Below are 25,959 nucleotides of genomic sequence, written 5' to 3'. Positions count from 1 at the left end.
TACTGAATATACTGCTTCAACCACCACTACATCAACACTCACAATTACACTGCCTGACGCGCGTTTCGATAACCAAGTTATCGTCTTCAGAGACTGAAGGTAAACCGATTACTTTCAGTCTCTGTAGATACTTCTTGGTTATCGAAACTCGCGCCAAACAATGTAATTGTGAGTATTGGTGTAGTGGTGGTGTAAACCAGATCGTCTGTAGCTACTTGATCATGCGATATATGAAAAATGCGATCCAACGGTGTTAAGCTCAAGTAACAATTATAGGTTTTAGTTCAGCAACTTCAATAGTAGTTCGATACGAGCAAAAATGTTTTTAATAAATTTCTGAACATCTGGATCCGCGCATGTCAACGCATATTTTAGAGGGTGACGGTGACTTGCGAAATCTGGAAAATGTTTAAAAATTAAAATTGTAATAAACTTTTATTCATGCAATATCACAATTGATTTAGATGCTTGACATTGCGTAACCTGTGGTCCTGGATTGAATCTACAATTCGGCAATTAATGGTAATCGTTCTAGATTCATACTTAGTCGAAAAATGAGTTGGTGTTGCTAAAGGAAGAGGTCATTTGTGACCAACCAAATGCCATAGTATGGTCTCAAGAGCATGGGCTATTACGTAAGTCCAATGCTCATATTATCGCAAACCTATAATGTTGGACATAAATAGAGGATCGATAACAACATTTAGATGACACAAGCCACATCCATCTTCAAGAAGAGTTGAGGTTAGTGAAACAACAGGCAAACAACACACTTCGAGAGGCATTGACTAGCCTTAAGAAGTATGTAGTGTTACAGTTTTGGCTCGTATACAACTGCAATAAAGAAGTTCGCGCAAGAAGGTAGTAGAGCATCGTTATAAACAGTTACTATAGAGAAGTCATAATAGAGCGGTAACTAAATCAGCAGAGTAACATGGGAAAGATTAGAAGACAAGGTACTTTAGTGCAAATATGAGGCTATATTTGGTAGCCACAAGTTCTATAAAGGCCGAGTACTTGAGGGCCATTGGCTGTTGGAGATGATCAAGGCTGCTCAGAAGATTTCAGATAAAAAGTTTGTTCCGAAAGTCACCGATTTATCTTAAAAAATATAGAGGAAATTACAAAGATACATCTGCTAGTCAGAATACAGTCACAAAAGAGCTTAAAAACCATATTAGAAAGGAAAAAGGAAAGAGTATAAGATAGTGATGAAACAAATAAAAACAACATAAGCTACTTTTGATATTGATGAGTGTCAAGAAGAAATCATAAAAACACTTTTACAATTGATAGAGGCATGTAAAAGATTAAAAACAAGAAAAGCCCCGAGACTGGATGAAATCCCCACTGAAGCTGTGAAAATGTGAAAAAGATCGTAGCCGTAGCACCAGACGCTATTCTACAAGTCATGAACAGGCTACTAATTAGACAAGAATCTCCGCAGTGCAAGGAAATAGCTAAACTAGTATTAATACATATGCCAGGTAAGCCTTTTGACCATCCAAACGCTTATAGACGGGTCTCTATAATCGATATAGTCGCCAAACAACTCGAACCTCTTCTCAAAACAATACTAACAAGACTAGAAGACGAAGTGGAGAAATAAACAGATATATATCACAAAACCAATTTGGATTAATAAACGGAAGATCCTGAATACAAGCTGTAGAAAAGGTGGTAGACATTACCACGAGAAAATTTCAGGGAGAGCGCGATGGTGTGCATTCATAATAGTTGCCTTCAATTCAGCACCATGGACACATATCTGAGAGAACTAAGGAACAAAAAAATCTCATATTTAAAGAACTACTAACGAGGTTACTTCTAGTAACGATACTGGGTCCTTGGTAAAATAACATATAACATGACTGCGGGTATACCACAGGGATCAGTACTCGGACCAATCTTATGAATGTATTCTAATATCCCGTATTAAATACCCATCATGAATATGGGGTGGATACAATCGAAGTCGCGGATGACCTAGCAGTTGTAATTAGAGCCGGGAAAAAGGAAGCTTCAATTGACAAGGCAACTGTAGCTTTCGGAAAATTAAATTGCTGAAGAGAAAAAGATTGCCATCAGAATAAACACAAGAAGTTATACTTAGCGGGCTGAGAGATATAAGAAATATCATATTTGAAGGAAAGAAACTACCTAGGATAGGATATCAATTTTAGAGCTGATGTGAAAAACGAGAAACCAAACGCTCTCATGAGAATAATGCGGTACATTGGAGGCCCGAAGGAAAATAAAAGGAGATTTCTTTACAGGGTTATTCAGTCGCTATTTTTGTATAGATATTCGATATGGGCATACAACTAGATATAAAAAAATACCAGCAAATAACAGAGGGAATCCAGGGAAAGACCCTACTACGAGTCGCTAGCGGATATAGAACTATATCAACGGCGGCAATCCCTCCAATAGACCTAATCCTGGAATAATGAAACCAAATTGAAAATGTAGGTGGCAAACAAATGACATCAATGAAATAGTAAACAAAATGGGACTGAAATGAGACCAAATGTCAATGGACAAAAGAGTTTATCCCCAATATATAAGTAGATATATGGATTAACTACTCACACAAAAGACAGGATTATTTTTTGCCAACTATACTAACAGAACATGGATCCCCTTCTGCGCTTATCAAAAAAGACTAGCGAAGACAGAGGACCCTGCATCTACTGCGATAGTAAAGATACACCTAAGCATACTCTGTTCCATTGTCATAAATGGAATACAATAAGAACACCGGTGGAAACTAAAATTGTAGTAGCACTGAACAAATACAACCTAATTTCTTTGATGACAAGAGATAAACAAAACAGATATGATACACAAAATAATTTGATCCAAAGAAAAAGTGAAAAGGACGAGAGAGATGCCCAAGTAAAAATAAAAATAAAAAACAAGAAATGGTAGAAGTCCACTAGGACGGTTACAGCTTTTACAGTAGAAGAGATGAAGTTTAGTGGGTATTGCTCATAACAAAAAACGGAAAAAGTTAAGTCCTCCACAACTCGAGCTTTCTAGGTGTCCCTTCAAACCCTCTGGGTTATTTCAATAAATTTCTTGTCAAATTGTACGTCTTTCATGCAATTTTTTTGTTTCAATACATTTTTTTGTCCAAGTTCTCACCTCCAACTCAACCTAGATACCAAACCCCACTTCCGTCATCGATATGATACGGAAGTCTTATCAAAAACGCATTACTTTGGGTTTAATACGTATTTAAAAATATTTGAAATGGAAAGTGAGGATGTTGTCCAGGTGCGTGTGATAACACCGAATTTAGTAAATACAGCTGAATATACCATTTTAAATTTATTGCATAATTAGGTATAATGTAAATAGGTTTACCAACGTTTAATAGTGCGAATACAGATTACAAAGAATTTGAATCAATAATTCATATTAGTCATTATATTTTACAAAAACTTTTCCACAATATGTGAGTCTATAATATTCATCATATCCATAGATAAATTAGTTTATGCTCCGATAGGAAATCAAAAATTATAGATTTACTATGCGATATGCACCTTAAACGGAATGAAACCAACCCTTTCTGGAACCACTGGTCATGATATGGCACCATCTGATTACCATTTATTTGGAAGTTTGCAAAATTTTTTGAATGATCAAACGATGACCTTCAATCGCACTTGGTTCAGTTTTTAGCTGATAAGGACCAGAAATTTTATGAGCGCGAAATAATGAAGCTGAAAGAACGATTGTAAAAGGTCATTGAGCAAAATGGAAAAATATATAATTGAATAAAAACTATTCTTTGTTTGAAAAAAAGTGTTTTATTTCACACTACAAGACAGAAATTACGTTGTCGCCCAATATATTTATTCAATATTACATAATATATTTCTAGGATTATGTTACAAATTTGCAGAAAATCAAGAGAGCGTATCTTGTGTGGTTCTAGAAAATTCGTCGAGTTTTGAGTGAAAAAAATATTTTCGATAGCTCGATTGCGATATTCGTTAAGATTATCGGAGGGTTGTCAACAGCTTCCGACCAGGATACATTGAAAGGAACGACCTCCTAGCCCAGGGATGGGGAAACTTTTTTCTTCGCGTGCCAATTTTTGCTAACGAAATATATGGCGGGCCAAGTAGAGGCATTACATTATTTACTAAAATAAAAATATTGCCATAATTTTTCTGAGATACTAATTTATTGTGCAATATTAAAAAATAACATTTTCAATTGCAATTAATTGAACTTTAATTAGCTGCGAAGTAGAAGGTTGAGGGGCGCTGGTCTTTATGGGAACATGTGACATGTGGAACTGTTTTTGTTTCTGCATGACTTCATCATAAGCCGGCTCCATTTGTGATCCTGAAATTTTTAACAATGAAAAAAGGAGGTCATGTGAAAGCCTATCACGAAGACAATTTTTTCATTATTGAAAACGTTTGTTCGTACAAATAGCTTGTACCAAACATAGCCATTATTTTCTGGGCGTGGGAAACTATATTTAGGTATTGTGTCCGAGATAAGGACTTATAAAATTTCAATTTGCTGGTGTTCAAAAATAGTTGCCTCAAATGGGTAGTGCGTTCGACGACAGTGTACTGCCTTTACTGCCAATTCATGAGAATGTTATTTCTGATAACAAGAAAATTGTACTTAACTTTGGTTTGCTGGTCGCGGGCCGGTTTTCATCGCTTTACGGGCCGGAAATTGCCCGCGGGCCGTAGTTTCCCCATCCCTGTCATAGCCTATCCCAACACGATGAGCGGGCCTAAATGGCGCCAAATTGTTACAAGTCAAATTTAAATCGAATTTCTATTTATTTAGCACACAATATGTTTCAAAAAAGTTTTTTTTTAGTAATTTTCCAAAGGTTTATATAAATAATTGACGTTTCGACTAATTTTAAGTGTTTATCAAAATATGATATTAACACTGACATAGGGCAGACATCTCAGTATTTATAAAATAGACTAAGAGGTCATCATTATGATAAAAAAAAATAGCCAATTCATTGATTCATTCATTAACCAATCATGAAATTCTTGACACGGACTCTAATACACGAAAAATTTTTATAAATGGTTCACATTCATAAGAACGAAAAACCTATAAATGATAAAAAAGATCTAAATAATTTGAATAAAATTTATAGCTCTATTTTATAAATTCTAATAAAACTACCAATAATTTAATTAATTACTGCTACATATTTGAAATGTAAGGACTAAGGAAAAATTAATTTTTCTTATAGGAACAAAGTTCTATTTTGATTTTATTCTTATTTTGATATTCATGATTAAGTTGACTGTTCATTAATAAAAATATGTAAATTGTCAGTGTCAATATCATATTTTGAAAAAGACCATGAAATATCATAAAAAACATAAATTCAAATAAAAGAGAATTCTTAGAAATGCTTCACTTTTATAAAAACGAAAAAGGTATAAATGATAAAAGAGACCCAAATAATTTGAGTAAACATTTATAGCTCTATATTGTTAATTTTAACACAACTACAAATAATTTTATTGGTGGCTGTTACATATTTTTGAGATGTAAAAACTAAAGCAAAATTAATTTTTCTGTTTAAAACAGATCCCTATTTAAATTTTATTTTTATTTTGATATTCATGTTGTAGGTCAGTCGCTCTCAAACTTTTTTGGTGACGGAACCTTTTTAGAAAGCGAAAACTTCACGGAACCCTTTAATAAAACCAATACGTCTTTATGCGCATTCTTTATCAATAATCATAATATGGATAGGTACAATGAAAAAAAGTTAAAGAATCTAATGAGAGATATGAAACAGTTTTTCATCAATTGGTTGATGTCAGGTTTGATAGTAGATAACAGAAGTTTCATGTCAGGTTCGACGTCCAGTATATTGCGGTATTTTGTTTTCGCAGCTACATAGATTGAAAATTTTGTTTCGCACAAATATATTATTGGGAACAGAAGAAGAACAATTAAGGCCATTTTGGCAAGCATTGGATATTTATCAGGGATTCTAATCAAAAAACCATTGAAAGGCGTCGGCGTCGTTTTGAACAATGACTCCATACGTATGTCTGATGACATTTCTAAAAACGACTTATATATCTCGTTTGATATAGTTTCGGGCTTTTGCACATGGGGTAGAAAAGGATTTTGAATCAATGAATTCATTTTCATTTTTGTATTCTGTTCCTCGGGAAAATACATCTCCAAAGATGCGCGCATTGCAGTGAGATACTGGGACAATTCATCAAATATATCATCTTAAAACATTTCTGAATCGCTATCGTTGACAAGCTCATTGCGTGTTGTAAAGCTTTCTATTTCTTTCTTACCAACGCAAATAATTAAAAAATCTATTTACTTGTTTGAAAACAGTGAGTTTGTTGCAAGCCTGGACCACTGTTGTCTCTTTACATTGTAATGATAAATTCAATCTGCTCAATTTTTGTAAGATATCCGCCAGAAAAGACAGGCGGAACAACCATGTTCAATGATACAAACAATCTTTCGAATTCAAAGAAATATCTGAAAAGAATGTTTCCAATTCCACTATAAGTTCGAATAACCATCACATTTCTGTATAGAGCAGCAGTTTTGTCTGTTTGCTGCAATAATCTTCAAACAATAATGAGAACAATCGGAATTGCAGTGGTCGTGATTTGATGAAATTTATTATTTTCGCCGTTTCATCGAGTACTAATTTTAGATTTGGCGGCATTTGCTTCTGCTGTTCTGCCAGTCATCGTCAGGGCTTCATCTGTGCAAATGTTGATGCCATCATTTCAAATAAGAAAAATATGTTTAATTTATTAAAAATTTCATCTCCGTAGTGTTCATAGTCAGCGGTGAACACATGTCTTCTTCAAAAAAAGAGTCATATGGATATCTCACAATAACCAGCAAATTGGCTAGACAGGTCGACTCATTCATTTGCAAGGCGAATTGTAGACGTGTAACTAATTCTTGTTTGACATGACACAGATCATGAGTTCGCCGAGAAACAGTATCGTTTGATACGGTACGGTAGAAAAATGGTTTGCAGATTTATCGTCGAGCATACATTTTGTTATGTCCATTTACTTGGTTACATCAAATTCTCGTTGTATCGTTTGCGTTGTGTGCATCATAGTTTTTTGACTTTCCAATAAATCCTCTTTTTTACGCAGAAAAAAATTTATTTTTTGTGTGTTTAAACTCAGGGTGTACAGTTTTTAAATTTCGACGCATTTTGGCGAACATCATAGAACTATTAGGAAGCAGAGAGGTGGCCGTTAGAAATTGATATTTCCTTTTCTTCGGCTTTGAAATCGGGGAGCATGACGTCGTTATATCACTACCTTTATCTGGAATTGCTACATATTCCTACTGTTAAACCTTCGTCTTCGTTAGAAGATTTTGTTGCAACTTTCCATTTTTATTTATTAATATCTAAGTAAGTAATTTGAATGAGGTTCTGCAGAGCACACTTTGATTATGGCTGATGTAGGTGATCTATTGATTAATATAAATACGCAAATTGTCAGTGTCGTTGTTAATTGTTCTATTAAAACTATATTTATTAACTAGTAGTATTTATTAGTACTTTCATTATCAGCTTTACAAGTATATCAACAAGATTGTCAACATAACTTAATTCTTCTTCTTCTTCTTCTTCTTCTTCTTGTTCTTCTTCTTCTTCTTCTTCTTCTTCTTCTTCTTGTTCTTCTTCTTCTTCTTCTTCTTCTTTATCATTAGTCCTATGTTTGCATTAATGGTAGTCTAGCATCAACTGGGATGATGAAGACCAGCTTTCATACCATCTTGTAAGCGGTCGGGATGTATTTGGTTTTTCTTGCTTTACAATCTTCTGCTTTACCTGTCTTCTGAAATTCTGTTTACGTGGTGTCTTCCTTCTCTTCTACGATTTCTCGCTCACTTCAGTACATCCTGGATGTCTATGATTGCGTTGGGTGCATTGATTAGCCACTCCCAAGCCTGGATGAAAGGGGAGGGTTCCAAGTGAGGCCAGCGACCTGCTTGGGCAAAAATTAAAGTACTCTACTACCTACCGAAAAAAAGTAGCGTCCGACAAAGTCATGTAGTATATGTACGCAAGCAAAAAACGTGGAGAAACGCGTTATTTCTGTCCAGCATGTAAAGAAAAGCCAGTCCTATGTGAGAAAGATTGTTTTAAGAAGTTCCACAAACAATAAAATATTATTTTATTTCGTGAATTTGAACTAATTTTTATAATTATATTTTTTGTTCGTTTTTTAATAAATATCCAGTTCAAGCAACCAGCATTGATTTTTTGTTCTTTTCCCAGAAGCCATCAATCGATATTAGCATTTATATATTCTGAGTTTAATCGTAGCTGCACAAAAATGGCAAGTAAACACCGGACGAGATAACTCGTAGTTGGCGTCCTGGAAAAGAAAGCAATTTATGGCAGTGAACGTGTTAATTATTGTGGGTAGAAAGTTTTCTGAGGTAATAGGAAGTTTAGTCTTTACAAGGCGATTTAAAAGTAGTTAGGTGGGAACATATGCACACTAGGTAGAGGAATATATTAATAATAAAGTAAATAGTACCATAGTTCATCTGGATGATTCATTTTTTAAAGCATGTTTTTAGACACATAACTTAAAACTATGGAACAGTCAAATCATATTTTGATAGAGACTGAAAGTAGTCGAAATGTCAAATTTGTACCTTTCAAAAATCATGAAAAAAGTAATTTTTATACAGAAAAGACCTAAAATCAAGAGCATTCAGAAACTTTATATATATATATATATATATATATATATATATATATATATATATATATATATATATATATATATTTTCTTATACCTTTTTTATATGTAGAGATAGAGGGGGGTATATTGAAGGAAATAAACATACATGATATGAAAAAAAATTAGTTTATTTAACCAGTCTCGTTATTAAATATCCATACCTTGTATTTCTAAGCAAAAAAAATCCAAAAATGTCACTGTTTCCATTTTTTTAAATAGTAATCGAATTCACACCTATGTTTGAAACTTTTTTTGTTATTTTTTTGCAGGTTTGTCTATCACTTGTTACGAATGTGAAGAGCGAATGGGAAATCAATGTGAAAAAAACGTGAGAAACGTTCTTACTGAAAATTGTACGGGATCTTTTGTGTGTGCCAAATATATTTGGAAAGGTATGTAGACCGCTTTTCGAAACAATGTAAGAATTATAGTTCATTTTTGAAGTCTATGGATTTATATATTAATAATAATAATATACTGATTTGTATTTTATTCACAATTATACCGATTTAGAATCAGAATCGCTAAATATTCCATTGAAATATTACGCAATGAATGCTCTACTATAGCAAAAATTTGGATTTAGGATTGTCTTTATAAATAGATGTAGATCAAAATAACATGAATCATCTCTCATTATTAGCTAATTGATCTCAGGTTTTCCTACTAATTCATTCAATAGATGTCGTCATCTTTTAAGATGTTTTAGTTGTACCAGGAGAGGAGAAGAATGAAAAGGTGTTGGATATTATTCAATAGACAAACTACACATTATTTCAGTTGATTAATTTTAGAGACAGTAATAAAATAGAAGCTGTAAATAAATGTTATGTACGTTGTTTATTGATTAACAATTGACATTTATTTGTAATTGTATTGAATTACAGATATCGATTGAGAAAATTATGAATCATTTTTCTTGTAATGTCTTAAACAAACTTTTTAATATTGAGTTCATAAATTCTCGGCAATTGTATGCGCTCATACTCTATATTCATAAATACGTCAGAATAAAACATATTATTTGTGATCCTTGTAAAACCTATGAACCTATGACCGCAAGACTGAACCAATCAAGTAATATCAAAATATTTTCTAGAAGACTATTTTTTTATATTTCTGTATCGAACAGGTAGCATAATGATGCTACCTGTCTGTATCAGGACGAATTTAAAAACTTTTTTGTTGTCCAAAAATTAACAATTCAGCCAATAGTTAGCGAGGTGGGCTGAGAATGTAATAAATATTATGAACGGTTTGATTAAATCTGAATTGTATAATTTCAAAGAATTTGATGGTTTCTCTTTTGCCCTAACCTTAATATAGCAAGAAGTTCTGTCGATACCAATCGTTCGTTACACTCACGAAGTGCACTGGAATAGGAAAATTTCAGGACGATTTTCAACGCCACCTCTGTGACTGGCTCACATCTAAAAGCTTACTTTTTGCTGTTTTATTTTTGAATGTTTGTCAATCTGGATTCTGAAACTAAGTTGCAATCATGTATCGAGAAACAACCAAGATTATTGAATGAACAACGTATATATAATCTTTGGTCTGAACGTAATGTTAAACGAATGGTCTCAATATAGGGGACTGATTTTTTGCCGATAGAGTGCGCCATTTTTCAAGAAGTACTCGTTTAAATTCTTACGCGGGAAGTTTTGTTGCTATTTTTAAAAATTACCAAATGTTGTCTATTCTTTTCAGTATTACGATAAACATAATTGATAAAAAAAATAATTGAAAAATTATTGTCAAACATGTTATTTATTAAAATAGTATAAGATACGAAACAAAACATGTTAAATATTCAAAAACCCAATTAAATATTTATATAAAAGTGATAAATAATTTTTATTATCAATATAATTTAGAATTTTTACATTTAATTTTTCTTTCTGTAGCACTTTTATTAAAATATTTGACAAGAAAATGTCCTCGCATCATTAAGAAATTATTAATGATCTTTTTCGTTAATTCTTTCTTATGCTTATCACAGCCAACAAAAAACGAGATATTTCTTTTTGAATCAGCATCTAATATGTCAAACATTGTGTCAATCTGTACTGTTTCTGTACCAACCATCATCAATACTACTCCTTCCAAGCTTCTAATTAAATTAAATAATTTTCACTAGTATAAATTAATGCACCTTTATCCATTAATTTAATGAATTTATCGCGAGCCGTTACTACGGTTGACTGCATAGAATCTGTGCAATCAAAGCACTTGGTAAACCAACCCATTTTATGTGCTACATATCCCGCAATATATGAGACCACATAATCTCTCGTTTGAGCAATGTCATAATGGTGTTCATATCTAAGATCCACCGAGTTCAAAGACACTTCATTTTTATTATCACCATCCTTATGATCACTTCAAGATTTATAACTATTATCACAATCGTTAACATTATTATTGCTGTAATAATTATTCTTATTATCATCATCATTATCATCGTAATTATTGATATTGTTATTTTTATCATTATCGTCATCATAATCATCATCATTGTTATTATTATCAATTGCATTATTAGAGTCAGCATCAGTATTTACTTCTGTACTACTGCTATTTCCAGACGTATTTTCAATAATAATATCAATTTTTTTACTCCAGTTTTCTTTATTAACATTACTCGCCTCAAATGATTCTTTAGTCTGTATTAATGATCCTAATAACTATCCCGCAGTTACATTTGAGCCTTTTGGAGGCGTCGCCAACGAATAAGAACAGATATTTACATTCATATTTATAACGATGTTTGTTTTAGCATTGATTATCTGTAACGAAAGAAAAATTTTATGTTATTATCGAAATAATTATTTCCATTTAAAGTTCTTACCGTTGATTTCAAATCTTTATCAATTTTAATGTGACAAACCAATTACAACTTTGAACTTATGTAGGATAACTAAATAAAAGTATGTTTTATGACTGTCTAACTACAATTTTTACGTAGTGGCTGAGCTTCTAAAATTCTTTCTATTGAATGAAAAGAAAACACTTTAGGTTTATTTATGACCTGCGAATTGTCATCAACAATGACGGTATTTGTATTCTCAGAAAAATTTGTGTTTGTAAGATTTACTATTTCAGGTTCTACTGTTTCATTGATAGTTTCTGTCTCAACAGAATTAAAGCTGCAATCATCGATTATCGTATCGCCATTTATATCAGAGATAGTTGAAGCATCATTATTGATGATAGCAAGCTACAATTGTTTTCATTGTCGTCATGAATAACATGTGATTTTGGCTCAGCTTTCTTCCACAAATGAACCTTTTCACATTCATACATCATCATACATTAATTACATCATCTGAATTAAAGTGTAATTTACAAATAAAACTGGTAGCTTTTAATTCTTGTCCCAGAGCAGAGGTCCATCTACTACGCAATTTTTTATTCTACCAGATAAATAAAAATATATTTTCTTAACTACATAAATTTTAAAATTTACCGTTAATTGTTAATAACATTAATTTTGAATATCACTTTGTGATTATACTCGCTTTTGGTACTTTGAATAACGCCACTTTTCCTATATTCTTACTTGCCTTTCGGCGACTAAGACAACAGTACAACACCTTCCCATTGTCTTCTTAAAATTAATTTAAAAAAAATAAATTAATATTTCATATTTAATTTAATTAACTCGCGAGCTAGCGCATGTATAATAAAATAATAAGAATAACAACGGTACGTCATAAATACTTGCGTAGCCAGTGGCAGAAAAGAGAACTATGATTTGGGTTTATTTTTGTGTACATGAATACTATGAAAAATCCTATACCGCTCAGACTCCTTATATCTATACTTCGCGACCGTAAAATGAACCAATCAAGTAATATCAAAATATTTTTAAAAAGAATATTTTTTTTCTATTTCTATATCGGGCAGGTAGCATCATCCCATATCAGGACGAATTTAAAAACTTTTTTGTTGTCCAGAAATTAATAATTAAGCTATTACAATAGCTAGCGAGGTGGGCTGAGAATGAAATAAATATTATGAGCGATTTGCTCTAACCTTAAAATAGGAAGAGCAAAGTTCTCTCAATACTAATCGTTCGTTACACTTTTTAATTTTAGATATTTTTCCAAAATGACAATAAAAGTCTATTAAACACACAAAAATCATGAGAAAAAAATAAAATATCTATCAAAAAATATTGGAATTAGATTCTAATTGGACCAGGCCATTAGCAATTGATGCATTGTGCTTATGGAGTGTAGAGAAGGAGGAACATCTCTGGGTTAAAAAATGTGAGCTGATTTTTGATGGGAAAATAGGTGGCGCTGATTTGAAAATAATGCACCGTGATAATGAAATTAGTAGTATTAAAATAATGAAACGATTAACAAAACAGAATCTCGTTAAATTAACTTTATTATTTAGCTATTTATTTGGTTTAGATAATACATATATTCTAATATGAAAAAAAAGTAGAATCATGTAACAATAATGAAATAATATAAGAAAAACTAATATAATAATTATAGCGATATAATTGGATCAATAAAAATAATAGAATAATAAAAAAAATATTTCGGTTCATAAAAATAAAATATTGAACTTCATTAGCAACTAATATAATAGTTATAGTCATATAAAAATATCAATAAGAATAATAAAATAATTGAAAATAAAACATTTTGGTTCATAGAAATAAAATATTGAACTCTATCCGCAACAAATATAATACATAATTATAGTTTTGTTAAAATATCATTGGTAATTAGCTTATGCAAGCAGGTACAGAAATATATCAAGTTCTTAATAAAAAATAAAAATCTAATAAGATATTAAGGATTGCACAGCTTTTCCAGTCCAACAATTCCTTAATATTCTTAGGAGTCTGGAAAAAAATTAAGGATCTGTAGAAAATTTTGGTATATACTTAAATCACGAACCTACTGATATTTCAAACTTTAACTAACATTGTTTGAAAGGATTTCATTTAAAAAAACTTGTTCTGCATCAAATCTTGACTCTACATTGTTCACAGCAATTTGCATCTTGTTTACTGGTTGATCAGGTATACTATTTAATGATGTTTTATGTGAAATAAATTGTGGATATTTATCGTCAGAACTTGCGGTTTCTCGGATTTTTATCAGCGAAGGTGAGATCTTTTCGATTGATGTTGACGCTGGTTTTTTTCTAATGTTAATACGATTGTCCAACTGTTGAAAAGGCTTTCGCACATTAATGGTTGGCTTCTACGAAATATTTATTAAAATTAATTAAAATTAAATTACTGCTTAGTTTTTACTTTAAACCTTATACATTTGAAAATTTATCGTCATTTATTATTTTAACCGTTTGATAGTGCAGGTTTTCTTGATTTTCTGAAAGCTACATTTAAAGTTAGTACAAATTTTGTAATATCTTTGAAAGTCAATGAAATTTTCTACAAAACTTTACTTCAATATCATATTGTCTTGGCTGTTGGTTAACTGGTACAGCATTTGGCAATAAGGTCCATCATTTCAATTCATATTCTTTGATTATTCCACCTGAATAATCAATCTTCCGCGATTTCACAATATCTTCTTCTTTAAAATGATAATCGCAGATACAATGATGTTTCGTTAAAGTCATGTTCAAAATAGAAGACCATTGTGCTAGCAGCGTAGCGTCCTATAAAATAAATTTAATGATTTTGAATTAACGTCACTGTGTTACTTATTATTTTTCAAATTTAATGAGAAATCAATGTTAATCAACAAATATTTTGGGAACATGGATAAATAATTATTGATTTTCCTCTAATGAATTTTTCTTTCTAACAGATTCAAACATGACTTACCTTTGGTATTCCAAAGAAACTTGCTTATTTTATATTTTGAGATGAACGAATTCCACGATCTTTTAAAGAACCACTTATACATCCAGAAATACAACAAGTTTTCACCATGATTTTTTGTATTCTTTTTTTTACTATTTTTTTAATATTCTTAAACGTTGTTTAATTCTTTTCACCACCTACATAATATTCTGTTTTCGTTAGTTTATAGAATCTGAAGCTAGTTTCAGATATAGTAAGTGTCTAACTTCAGATCTCAATCCCATAGTACAATCAGCGCCACGTATTATCCCTACAGAATTCAGACCATATTTTAAACGTACCGTCCATAAAAGATGTTCCTCCTTCTCTACACTCCATAATTGTGCTCTAAAAAGACCATTTCATGAGTGGGAGTACAGCTTATGAAGACATATTTCATGTCCTAAGCAAAGAAGCCTACTTACGAAGAGAGTTCCAGAAGTACCTCGCCTGACCTAGAGATGGCGATAGTCACTTGAAAAATACTACAGTATTAGAAAGTACTTAGTCGATACAGCATATGTTCCAAGTTTGAAGACGCCACGTTGTTTAGTATTTGTTTGGCAGCCATCAATAGTGAACATTTTCAGTGAATTTGCAAACAAGGATAAAATTGGTCATCGTAATGTGATACAATATTTAGTCCAACCAATACAAAAGCTGAACTAGAATCAACTCTGAGTGAGACTGCACCTTCATTATCAACAGTAAAATATTATGTAGTATTAAAATCCACAAAGCGGTACTGGATAATCGTAGCGAGCTAGCAGACATGGTAGGCATAACAAAAAAGTGCGGTACATCGCATATTAACTGAAAATTTGGACACGAGGAAGCTGTGCACAAGATGGGTACCGCGTTTGCTCACAATGGAACATAAACAGCGTCGTGAGTAGATGCTCTAGGTTAGTCTGGAGACGGAAGTGACGTTCACGAACAATTCAAAAGGGAGAACCGGCTCCAAAGGTGATGTCTACAATTAATGGCTATTTTGATAAGCTTGACGATTCTTATTATAAAAAGGGCATCGAACTTAAAAACATCGCTGGGAAAAGTGTATGGAGCTAGAAGGAGATTGCGTTGAAAAATAAAAATACTTTCTTCCAAAATTTTATGTTTTTTTTGTAGGGTCAGGTACTTCTGTGACCATCCTCGTATACTTTGATTTCGATGTGTTTCGATGAGTGGTGTGACAGGAAGCATCTTGCGTGATATCCAACCTGAGATGCTTTGCTGTATACATCTGCAGTAGTCAATCCGATGAATTTGTTGAGAGCATGGGCTACGAGCACACTCGTGACAGCCTAGGGATCTTGGTGACAGAATTTTTACATAAACTCAAAAGCGGGGCTCGCATTATCAAAAAGTTTTATCGAAAAAAATATTGGAATAAATATCATCACTACATTTCGCCAAAACATTGCAAAGCCAAGCGCAGGCAGTTCATTTTGTATGTCGATACAAGAAAACTAGAGGCAGGAGAGTAGAATATGTTTGGGCTCCGGACATTGCTGATATAAATCAACTCTCTTATGTAATGGAATATATTTATGAATAAACGAATGTCCAGTCGAACGATTATTGACATCAATTTCAAATTGTAACCAAATAACGGAAGTCGTCCTAGCGACAAGTCACAATTTGGACATTGCCGATTCCCAGGAGTAGTCTTACGACAAACTAATGATATTGGGCATGTCTTTAAACGAGAATAAAACCTGTTCGATTCACTCACTTAATCTTCTTCTAATTTGCAGTATTTGTTTATACTTTTTACTGAATCAAGACACAGATGGGAGATTGTGCTGACAAAGTCAATAGTCGTGAAGAGCCTTTTCATACAAGATGGTCTGTTCGAGCTGACTTCTTCCAACTTAAATAACGATGGTGCAAATCAAAAAAAAATTTCTACGTACTCTGAAGCTCAAGATTTTCTTAATTCATTAGACTCAAAGGACACTTGCTTTACGAGTATGTCCCATCACTAGAAAGACATATTGTAAATGTCCAACAATGTACACAAATATCTTCAATCTTATAACATTATGAGGGTACATAGGTATTGTCCAAGTCTTTTCTAGCATATATAAAATACTTGAGGAAACCCAGTACCTTTTACCATTGTGGATCGAAAGTTCGATCGAAAAAATTCAATGAAAACATGACATGCAGAAGAAACGTCCAGTTCGACGAAGTAAGGGTGTTTGTTGGTACAAAAAATCAGTAAATTTTTAGACAGCTTAGCATGTCATAAGTATAAACATTACGACTTTGTTAGAAGTGTAGTTTCAAGTACGAAAAAATCTTTAAAAAAACGACGTAAACATGAACAAAATCAAGATTAAAAAAATCGTTTCCAGTTAATCACTTTGTAAGAATGGAACGATCATACAAACAATTTACGACATCTATAGGCGTGTTTAGATAGATAAATCGATTGAAAGAAAGTCAGGATTAGGTAGAAAAAAGGCCAAAAAAGAAGAGAGAAGAGGCTCACGGAAAACTGTGAATCAGTTTGCGAAAATTGGGAAGAAAACTAAAAATCGATCAGAAATATGTAAGCAACATTCTGAAGGGACAAAATATAGTTTAAAAATCAAGAAAACCGGCATATTCAGAGAAGTAACAAATGGAACAAAAATCAAGTCTTAGAAGTCTCAGTGACAACGAGTTTTCGTCTAAAATTTTGGAAATCATAATTGAGGACGAGTCATAATTTACTTTTTACGAGAGTGAAACGGCGAATAAGAAGACTCATTATTGTCAGAAAGGAGACGTCGTGAATTCAGAAGTGTATTTCAAAAGACATAAAGAGTTCAGCTATTGGTATGGTTGGAGATATCTTTTCATGGTCGTTCTCCAACATACATTTGTCCTTGCAATAAGTAAATGTGTGTATTCTATGAAAACAATCCTTTGATTATTACTATTACTATCGTTGTTTTTTTCGGAGCAGTTCGCCCTTCGCAATCCATTATCCTTACTGAATTTAATTTCAGTAGTGTAGAAACTGGTCTAGGTTTCATCTACAGTTATGATTTGATACAAAAAATCCGACTCATTATACTTAAACGACGTCAATAACTTGTGCATTATTCTTCTGTTTTTCTTACGTTAACAATCTTTTTCCATATCGTTCCATTTACAAATCCTTCTAACAACTTCTTCGATAATATTGCTGATATATTTTAGTACCTACTTTATTGGCACTAATACGGCACGATTATAACCTTTGCCAAATGAAGCGCCCCTCGATTTTGATTGATAAAACAGCCTACTGATTGGCTCGGTACAGTTAAAAAATATTCCGTACTCTACCCAATGCAAACTTGTACCTATCTTTACCCTACCTAGTCCACTTCTCAAATCGCTATGTCGTTAAAAACATTGCTTCTAAGACAGTGAAAGATTCACGCCTATGCCCGGAAGACCTGGGTATTAAGAATCGGAAGAAAGTAAAGTCAATTCAGATTAATTTTTGCAAAGAATAAGAAACTTTATCATCTATATCCACCCATCGCTGGAAATCTTGGTGCAGCGTAGTTTTTCTCAAACTCGTTGGTCGCGCTTGACATGATGCCTTTTACGCGTTAGAAAAAGAATGGTCTGCAATAATTTATGCATTGGAATTTATCGCTGAAAGCAGATATGAGAAACCGACTACAAGACTACAGCATTCAGTAATAGCAATTCTAGTCTTTGTTTGGAATGTAATTTTAAATCGATTTAATGTTGTTAATAAGAAGTTTCAAGAATCTCAAGCTGATTTATCATCCGTTGTGCAGATCTATAGTTCTATTTCTTCACGACATGAGGGACAGTTAATTTTCTGAATATGAAGAAACAGTTTAAACACTATCTGTAGTCCAAGATCATTATCGTTATGATACTAGTCGCAAAACAACTAAAAAAATACACCCAGATGAAACAGAGGTAAATGAAAGAAAAACTTTTTTGGCAAGAAAATTTCCGCATAAATATTTATACCCTATTTTAGACAGTCTGAGTGGGCAATTGGCCGGGCATAAAAGTGTAAATGAAAAGCTTGACGAACATTTTAATTTCTTCGATAATTTATTTGAAATAAATACAAACGAATTGAAAAATATCGCCAATAAACTAGTCGACAAGAATCCTCGCAATTTAGAAGAGACGTTAGGAAATGAATGTATTCATTCACATTTACTCAAATATTTTTCAGCCAATACGGAAGTTGTACGCTCAAAAAATATGCAATAAATTACATTGATGTTGCTTTACGAAACTTTTTTTAGGTTTCCGGCTACAAATTGTTCAGGAGGAAGATCTTTTTCTACTTTGAAAAGAGTAAAAACCTGTGATGTTTTTATTAAACTAATACACTTTCTCTTATGGGGGGTCATCCCATGTTTTCTCGACCTGTTTTTTAGTAATTTTTTAGGATTTTTTTTCTACGACCAGTAAATAGATAGAGCTTTAAGTTTATTATTATTTCTTAACATATATTTCGACAGTATACATATGAAGTTTAAGCTAAAAATATTCTGCAGAACTTGAGTTACAGCGTTCTGAACACCCCCGCTTCGAAAAAATGAGCTCGAACTTCTTCCACCATTCCGGCTGGTTGGTTTATCTGAAACAAAAATATAAAACGGCGCTCTAGTCTGTAAGCCTGAATGCACGAAATGAACTTTTCAAATGAATATACAAAGAATTGGACTTTTGGTAGAAATAAAAGTTGCGAATTTTGCATATTTTTTTTGCTTTGAAAAAATAAAAATTTTGAAAATTTTCGATTGATAATAATTTACATGTGTTTAGTGTGGCCTACAAATTTCAAGTCATTCGGTCAAGCCGTATTTGAGATACGATGGAGGAGAGTTTGAAAACACAATTTTGAGAAAAACGCCTTTAAAGTTTCAAGTCCATTTAAAACTATCTCAACTTACTCTCAATCGGCAATGCCTGGTTCATATGAAAATTCCTTCCTCTTCCTCTAGAAATTTCTGTTTAAGCTCTTTCTTCTACCTGCTATATCTTTAAAATGAATTCGATTTTCAAAAATCAGTTTACTACCGTATTCTATATATGTTAAGAGAGCAATTTATGAAAAAAAATCGATTTTTTTGAGCCCATTACATGGGATGACCCCCTTATGCTCTTCATTTATTTAAATATAATACACTAAACTAACTCAAAATATAATTCACTTACCTCTTTCACTTAACTAATTTATTTATTTATTTAAATTTATTTATTTGAATATTTATTTATTTAAATTCTTCGATCACTTTGTTATTTCGGTATGTTCTACATTTATTATGAATTAACTGAACTGCCCTACACAAACTCCTTAAGAACATTTAGAAGCATTAATATATCAAAAGGTCGAAGAAATTAAAGAATTATATATATATATATATATATATATATATATATATATATATATATATATATACCGCTTATACATAAGAGGATATATACATTTATTACAGCGAATCTGCAACGTCTCTAGACCTTCCAAAAAAAAATGTTTCTTCTTGCTCTGCAAACCAGACCCCCACAGCTTTTATTACCTCATCGTTGGAAGAAAATGTACTTAAACTTTTTTTTCAGTTGATGATAGTCGGTCGGAGCCAAATCTGGTAAATAAGGGGGGTGTTCTAATAATTCAAACCCTAAATCACGAATTTTTGCATGGTAACATGAGATTTGTGTGCAGGGGCGTTGTCCTGCTGAAACAAAACACTTTTGGATATCTTTCCGCGTCTTTTCACTTTAATTTTTTACTGTAGAGTGGTCAGTTATGTCGAACAGTAATCTCCAGTTATTGCTCTACCCTTATCCAAAAAATCAATCACGATTACTCCATGGCAATCACAAAAAACTGAAGCAAGAACTTTTCCAGCAGATTTTGGACACGAAACTTCTTAGGTCTTGGAGAGCCAGAGTGTCGCCATTCCATCGATCGTTGCTTTGTTTCTGGATCGTAGAAATGTACCCAAGTCTCATCCATAGTAACAATTCGGTTTAAGAAGTCCACATCGTTTTCAAATCGAACACATATCGAACGCGATGCTTCTACCCTTACACGCTTTTAGTCAACATTCAAACATTTGGGGATCCATTTTACAGCAATTTTTCTCATGTCCAAATTGACGTGAACTGTATGATGAACGCGTTCGTATGAAATATTCAGTGCTTCAGATATCCATTTTAGAAACTGGTCTTCCTGATCAGTCATCATCTTCAATGGAAAATTCACCTCTTTTGAAGCTTGCAGTCCAGTCACGGTCACATACGAAGGACATTGATCACCAAGGATATTGAGCATATCTTCATAAATTTGCTTACCTCTTAACTCTTTTAAATGCAGGTACTTGATGATGGCTCAATACTCAAATTTTCCGATTTTCACAATTTCGGTGCACATCTTTTTTCTTTTAATTTATTGCGTAACTCCGGTTCACTTTTTTGACGTCAAACTTTACATTGACACCTTTAATAATTTATTGTTCGTTGCTATGGTAACGCAATATTTTGTTTATGCATGGAACTGGTCTAGGCTAACTAGATATCAATACATCTTCGTATATATATATATATATATATATATATATATATATATATATATAAATGTGTCTAAATGTTCTTAATTTTAGGTCCCTTCTGTTTCAAAATTAGTTTTTTTTGATAGTTTTTTATCAAAATATTAAAAGAAAGATAAATTTTGACGTTTCGATTTTTCTTTAAGTCTTTATCAAAATATGATATTGACACTGACAATTTGCGTATTTATATTGATTTATAGATCACCTTCATCTGAATATCAAAATAAGGATAAAATCAACTACAAAATAGAGCTATAAATCTTACTTAAATTATTTAGATCTTTTTTATCATTTATAGCTTTTGTTTTTTTTTATATTTAATGGTTCGTTAATAATAATATTTTTTTTATCATATTGATGATCATATTGATGACCTCTTAGTCTATTTTTCACATACTGAGATGTTTGCCCTATGTAGACTAATAATATTACTTCTTTTATTTTTTGGTGTTTTAGATTCCAATTTAGAAACCTAAAATCAAGAGCACTTAGATGCATTAATATATCAAAAGAATACTCAAAACTTCTAAAAAATGAGGAAACAAAAAAAAATAAATAGAAATTGTTTAAAATAAACAATGTAAATAAACCGCCTGCTATAATAAAAACTTACATAAAACAACATTCAAACGAATTCCGCGGTTTATAGAAAGTATGTGAAAGGCGAAGCAAGCCTTCGCCAAATTTTTCATCTAGACATGACCGGCTCCAGGACAGAGACGCTTTCGTAACAAATCTATTTACGTGCAAGTATATGTTGAGATAAACTTAATGTTTTTGCATTATGATGCAGTTTTAAATATGATGATATAATTCATACTTTTGCTCATACCAGAGCCAGGAAATACTTATTTAGTTAAAAAGTCCGGGAAGTGATTTAGTACGGTACGTAATAATGTTTATGGACGAGGCGACGGAGGAGCCGGGTCAAGAATATCTAATCGAGTACCGTAATAATAACTTCACGTTTCACCGACGTATAACGTAATATGTTTTCGGTATTAAATAAAAAGCAAAATAATATTAAAATACGAAATGTCATATTTGACAATTTCACTGAAAAATAGCTCCTTTTATTATTCTCCTATTATTTAAAAAAAATAAAAATTAACAGAAGTCTCTAAGGTAATTTTGCAAACATAGGCAGACATATTGAATTTTTGGAAATACAAAAAAGAAAAGTGTGGAAGCAGTAGGGCAAATTATTCCAATTAAGTTTTCGAAAAGGTACGAAAAAGAATATGCGATGTTTTGCGACTGGCGTAAGAAATACGAGGGTTCATTTAAGAGTAATGTAAAGTACAAGGACTCAAATTATTACTGTAAAGTCGACTTTACAATACAGTATGAAGAAAAGGAAATTTTGAAATTGATGAATACCAAAAAAACATATTTATTTATTAGTCTAATGTTAATTTTTATGTATTTCTAATATTTATCAGTTATAATTAAAAATTATATACATTTATTTCACATGTTGATTAAAAATAATGTATGAAAATTAATAAAATGTATTCCAACATTAAAAGCGGCGCGTTAAATAGAGCCTTGGGCGGCATTAAGACTAAATCCGTCTATCTGTCCTAAGATGGGCAACTGGCGCGTCATTCAAATCTTAAATGCCAATAAAATATACTCCATAAGATCATTATTATGATTAGGGTTCACGCCAGCATGGCGACATAGCGACAATTGTCGCCAAATCATCAAGAAATGTCGCAAAAATCATACACATCGACGACAAATTTGTCGCCCAAAATATTTTTAAAAAAACCTATGTTTTATATTTACCTTGGTGTTTTTACATAAAAGAATTTATATATGCCCTAAAAATATGTATAAAAGTGTGTTTAGCATGCATATGTTAATTTTTTTACTTTTGTCTACCACTAAATCATAACTTAGGTGGTCCTTTTGGACCACTAAATTTTCATTGCTGGTGTGTACCCTAATTATGATTATTTTTATAATAACGTGTGGTATTTTTGAATATTAACTTAACGGTGAATTGTCTTAATCAATGCAGCAAATATTCTATTATCCTTAATAACCTTAATATTCCGTTTCAGAATATAATATCTCTACCATACATCGAAGATGCGCTCCTGAATCAGTTTGCGATACTGAAAAAGCTCTACAATCACGAAACAGAACATTAACCATATGTACCACATGTAACTCGAATCTTTGCAATTCTGGAGAAATTGTCAATGTATCGGCCGTAACCGTTATCACATCTTTCCTTACTGCATTATACTTTTATTTGAATTGTTTCTAAACAATTTCATTTGTCAGCTCAAAATTTGATTATAAGATAATAGGGTGTTTCGAAAACTATGATCCTATCAACTGATTGCGGCTTTTAATCCACAACGAGGTTTTAATCAGAACTGAACTGAGCGTCGCGTTTAGTTTTTGATAAAATTTCAAATTTAAACTTGAATCTACAAACATTTTCATCTGTTCAGATTGGTGAATTAATTTATAATTAATTTTTCTGTGATCATAGACCTCAATTCAACTATGCAAGCTATGTTAATAATAATTATTAAGCAGTTATCAGCGATTTATTACAGGTTTTTAAGTTCATAAAACAAAAATAAACTGCCAGTTGATCGCATTTATCCAAGATATACTGGAATAAAAAAAATTCTATCATATAGCTAAGATCCGATTACTTGAATTCGAGTTAAACCGATCATAGTTTTCGTAAACTTAATTATTAGCTGTTGACGTGTTTCTAATAAAATTTACGCATTTCTTCAACACTATTCAATATAATTTTATTACCTTTATCCTCACAGGGACATAATGACTTTCTTCTGCTTTTTGTTAAGTTTTCCTAAGTTACCTCTGATAGAGGTTATTAAATGGGCTGAAAAGTTCGTAGGCTGACAACTAGATATAGCTACTAGCAATAAATCCATTTGATCATCATTTTACGAGTGTCCTATAGGGCAATCCAGAACCAAGACCTTAACGCTATTGTGACAACTGGGTTTTGCTACTTTTTCAGTGTAATCGTGCGTTCTGACATAACTCACGCTTAATAATCTCATTTTGCGACGTTAATTTATTAAAACTATAACGTATAAATTGGTTGCACTTCGACTTCATACTGAATAAAAATATAAACATGAGCGCACCACAAAGGCGATGCCTTTCAAAAAAATGAACAAGATCGAAGCTCAAGGGACGCGATGCGTTGCATCGCGCGACGTTGAGCGGTGTTCTTTTGCAATGTGAACACCTTCATTTAAAGCCTATGCCAGAAAGATTTTTTAACACCGCTGGAGCGACATCGATCGACGCTTACCGCTTGAGCGTTGCCATCTTGAACGCACTATATCCTGGTAATCCATATATAAACTTCATTTTATTATTGTTAGCAATATCTGTTCTTTGCATGTGAGAATGAATTACTATGTGTGACTCCAGTAAATCTACTGTAATTTCAAAAACTGTGTAGTTATCTAAGCTTGTATAATATTTAGAAAGGATGTGTTGTAATAATATACTGATACGAGCTAACTTAGTAAAAGGTTCAAATATGTCTTCTGATCATAAATCTGCCTGCACTTCTTGAGTACATCCACATGGAAATTCCCCAGGAACTCTTCTAGTAAAACCTAAAGATATTCTTTTATAAAAAGCTAATATTCAATTGAATTCTGCCCAATTAGAGTTGAGACTACGGACAGTAAAGAAATAGGCTTCATCAAGCTACTTCCTTATTAACCTTTGACAAAGACAGAATTAATTATTGTACGAATATTCTTACTCAAAAACCTTCAAATTACATTGCGATAATTTACATTTTGTACATTAAATTTTCTCATGTTCTATACCCTTCATCGTTTTTTTCTCTTTTTTATCTTTTTTGTTTTACATGACTAATCAGGGTTTAAGGCAGAGGTGTCAAACTCAATTTTGTAGAGGGCCTGTTGTGAACGCACCTCGTATATATGTATATTTCTTTCGTGTTATGAATCTGTTCGCCGTATATACTGAATTTTGTTACCGTGGCAACAAGCTGTATTGTGGTTTTTATTCTTAGACCTTTTTTTTGCTTGTCTAGTCGGTTAACGCTGCGCTGGGCCGAAAGATAAATAGAAAAAGAAATGTAACACTTGCTTTTTGGCCTTCGTAGTGCGTGTGATTGTTATTGCGCTACTATCTTATATTTATATTTTATGTATTTTTGTTGATGTCAATTAGCAAGAGTGTATAAATGTTTTAGTTTCAATGTACCATTTAGTTAAACAGTAAATACAGTTCACTACTTATTGGTTTATGGTTTTGTGTTTTATTTGCCATTACAAATGAACTAAAAAATAACGTAACCAGGAATCTCCTGTACAGGGCCATTTATCAAATTTTGAATTCGTAGGTGGGCCAGAATGAAAATAAAAAAAAATGAACTGAATTATTATAACTATTGTTTTTATTTATTTTCTTGACGAAAAACATCTGCTCACATAAATAAGTGATACCAAACATGCAGAGAATGCGTGTTGCATGCTTTTTTAATTCCGAGTAATTATCCAAACTTTTGAAATATTGTGTATAAAATGTGAGAGCGGTAATCTCATTGAATGTTTCTTTCAAAATACTATCCGATTGAAGATCTACTCCATTTGCAAATGAACTGGTGCCTGTGAAGCTTCAAAATTGAATGGATTGTTGAAAGTTGGGAATTCCATATCATTCATTTTGTGAAAGTCTTCAAAACGATTGTTGAATTCCGTAATCA

General features: G+C 32.2%; 1 protein-coding gene across 1 annotated transcript in view; it reads left to right on the top strand.

Annotated features, from left to right (window-relative positions):
• The window catches only part of LOC130441293 (uncharacterized), a 31,658-nt gene extending 6,156 nt beyond the window's left edge, over positions 1 to 25,502 (top strand). Inside the window, exons 3-4 of the mRNA XM_056774903.1 lie at positions 9,047 to 9,169; positions 23,276 to 25,502. Coding sequence (XP_056630881.1) covers positions 9,047 to 9,169; positions 23,276 to 23,484 — 332 coding nt within the window. The 3' untranslated portion in view covers positions 23,485 to 25,502. The remainder of the gene's footprint in view (positions 1 to 9,046; positions 9,170 to 23,275) is intronic.
• Positions 25,503 to 25,959: the final 457 nt, after the last annotated feature.

This window comes from Diorhabda sublineata, chromosome 3 (genome assembly GCF_026230105.1).
Source record: "Diorhabda sublineata isolate icDioSubl1.1 chromosome 3, icDioSubl1.1, whole genome shotgun sequence".
Lineage (NCBI taxonomy): Eukaryota > Metazoa > Arthropoda > Insecta > Coleoptera > Chrysomelidae > Diorhabda > Diorhabda sublineata.
The sequence above is the reverse complement of the archived record's forward strand: the minus strand, read 5'-3'. Positions and strand labels throughout refer to the sequence as shown.